Source organism: Trypanosoma grayi (assembly GCF_000691245.1).
Source record: "Trypanosoma grayi strain ANR4 Tgr_1672_V1, whole genome shotgun sequence".
In the NCBI taxonomy this organism is placed as follows: domain Eukaryota; phylum Euglenozoa; class Kinetoplastea; order Trypanosomatida; family Trypanosomatidae; genus Trypanosoma; species Trypanosoma grayi.
The window spans coordinates 1-2,446 of NW_008827290.1; the positions used below are offsets into that span (position 1 = coordinate 1).

Here is a 2,446-nt window from a genome sequence, read left to right on the forward strand (position 1 = left end):
CGTTTTTGGCGCTCAGCTACTTTCAACGTTATTTTCTTTTTTTGTTTTTCTCTCCCCCCTGTGGGTCAGTGTGGTTCTTTTTGATTTGTTGACGCAATTGTTTCCGGTATTCGCGTGGTGTTGAACTTTTTTCTTACAAATGTAAAGTTCGCAACTTTCATTTATCGTGTTTTGTGGAAAAGTAAACTGTTTTGTGGAGAACTAATCTTTTTCTGATAATGTGCTCTCCTTCCCTCTTTATTTCTCCCTTTCCTACCCGTCTGCAGGATATGCAAGCCGAATCCCGTCCTGGGGATTCCGAAAACGGGCGGATGGATACATAATTTGTTTTCTACGAAGTTGAATCTCGTGGAGTAAATAAGGCGCAGGGCAAACTTCCTTCAGCCACGTCCTTCACGACGCAGGCTGTGTGTCTCTCTGCTTGTGTGTACATCATCAATGACTGTCATTCATTGCCTCTTACACTTGTTTTGATTTTGTTCGATAAGGCCCGTTAGTTTCGTTGAAAAACACACAAGCAAACGCAGCCATGGCGGTGGCCAGCTTCGATTCATGGGGGGAATTCCTCGTGTACATCACCTTCCTCTTCTTTGGGCTGTCGGTGATGATGGTGTCGAACTCAATCATGGCAGCCCCGTCATTTATTACGGAGTACTACAAGTACGCACAAGGCGACCCGGATGTCGAAGCCGATGATCCATCGTTTTGGTTTAACATTCTGACATACTACAACGTCGCTGTGTTTGGTACGCAGACTGTGTGTCAGATGTTCATGCTGACTCCGGCGGGTAGGAGCATTCCTCTTCGTCCACGTCTCATTGCTGGGCTGCTAATTCCGTTTGGCGAGATTCTTGCCCTTATCCTTGTTCCCGTTGGTGGGGCCACAGAGACGGGCGCCAAGGCCACCGTCATGGTCATCGCTATTGTTAGTGGGATCTCGAAGACGCTCTGCGACTCCACAACGAATGCTCTTGCTGGCCCATTCCCGACGAAGTTCTACGGCGCTTATGTGTGGGGATTAGGTGTCTCCGGAATTTTGTCCTCCACGATGTCGATTATCATCAAGGCATCCATGGCAGACGACTTCGACAGTGTGCAGACCCAGTCCCGTATTTACTTCGGTGTGGCGATGGGTCTGCAGCTCGTTTCCTGTGTCCTGCTGATTATAATGCCGCGGAACCCCTTTGCGAGGAAGTACACAGCGGAGTTCCGGTACGCCCACGACCACCGCCACGTCCACAACAATCCGGACGCTGAAACACCTGAGGACAATATGCAGGTGAAGAGCGACTCCAATGAAGACTTGGTGGAGCCAGTGAATGAGGGCAACGACAACCTATGCGATGGCCGTAAAGTGAATGTGCTGAATGCGGAGGGCGATGCGGACAAGATGCACGACATCGACCAGGTGGACAACATCACCTCGACGCAGCAGATGCTGAACGCGCACATATGGACAGTATTTTTGGCTGTTTGGCCAATGCTGATGGCGTGCTTTGTTGTCTTTGGGGCCACACTCCTCGTCTTCCCTGGTGTGTTCTTCGCCGTGAAGACGGACAATGATTGGTATTTGACAGTTATCATTGCCATGTTCAACATCGGCGATTTCATATCACGTTTCCTCCTTCTCTTTAAGCGTCTGCAGCCCTCGCCGCGCGTTGTACTGTATGGTACATTCCTGCGCACTCTTGTTGTCCCACCACTGGTGCTGTGTGTGCGTGGCATCATCCCTGGCATTGCCCTGCCGTACATCCTGAGCCTGATCTGGGGTCTGACGAACGGCTACTTTGGTGGTATGGGGATGATTCATGCACCCCGCACACCGTCGCTTGTGAGCGCGGGGCAGCGGTCGCTTGCTGGTATCATGGCGAGCGTGGGGCTGCTGCTGGGCCTGTTTGCGGGATCCTCATTGGCTCTGGCTGTGAAGGAAGGGTTCCCCGAATAAATGCACAGCGACGGTGGCTCCGGTTGTGGTATTGCGAGCCTATTACAATGGCAGCGGCTGAAAAATGCTGGTCGTTTCAACACGTTTTTGGCGCTCAGCTACTTTCAACGTTATTTTCTTTTTTTGTTTTTCTCTCCCCCCTGTGGGTCAGTGTGGTTCTTTTTGATTTGTTGACGCAATTGTTTCCGGTATTCGCGTGGTGTTGAACTTTTTTCTTACAAATGTAAAGTTCGCAACTTTCATTTATCGTGTTTTGTGGAAAAGTAAACTGTTTTGTGGAGAACTAATCTTTTTCTGATAATGTGCTCTCCTTCCCTCTTTATTTCTCCCTTTCCTACCCGTCTGCAGGATATGCAAGCCGAATCCCGTCCTGGGGATTCCGAAAACGGGCGGATGGATACATAATTTGTTTTCTACGAAGTTGAATCTCGTGGAGTAAATAAGGCGCAGGGCAAACTTCCTTCAGCCACGTCCTTCACGACGCAGGCTGTGTGTCTCTCT

General features: G+C 49.9%; 1 protein-coding gene across 1 annotated transcript; it reads left to right on the forward strand.

Moving 5' to 3' along the window:
- Positions 1 to 529: 529 nt before the first annotated feature.
- Positions 530 to 1,945, forward strand: DQ04_16721000 (putative nucleoside transporter 1; the record flags this gene model as incomplete). Its single annotated transcript, XM_009317499.1, has 1 exon — positions 530 to 1,945. The coding sequence occupies one exon, from the start codon at positions 530 to 532 to the stop codon at positions 1,943 to 1,945; it is 1,416 nt and encodes a 471-aa protein (XP_009315774.1).
- Positions 1,946 to 2,446: the final 501 nt, after the last annotated feature.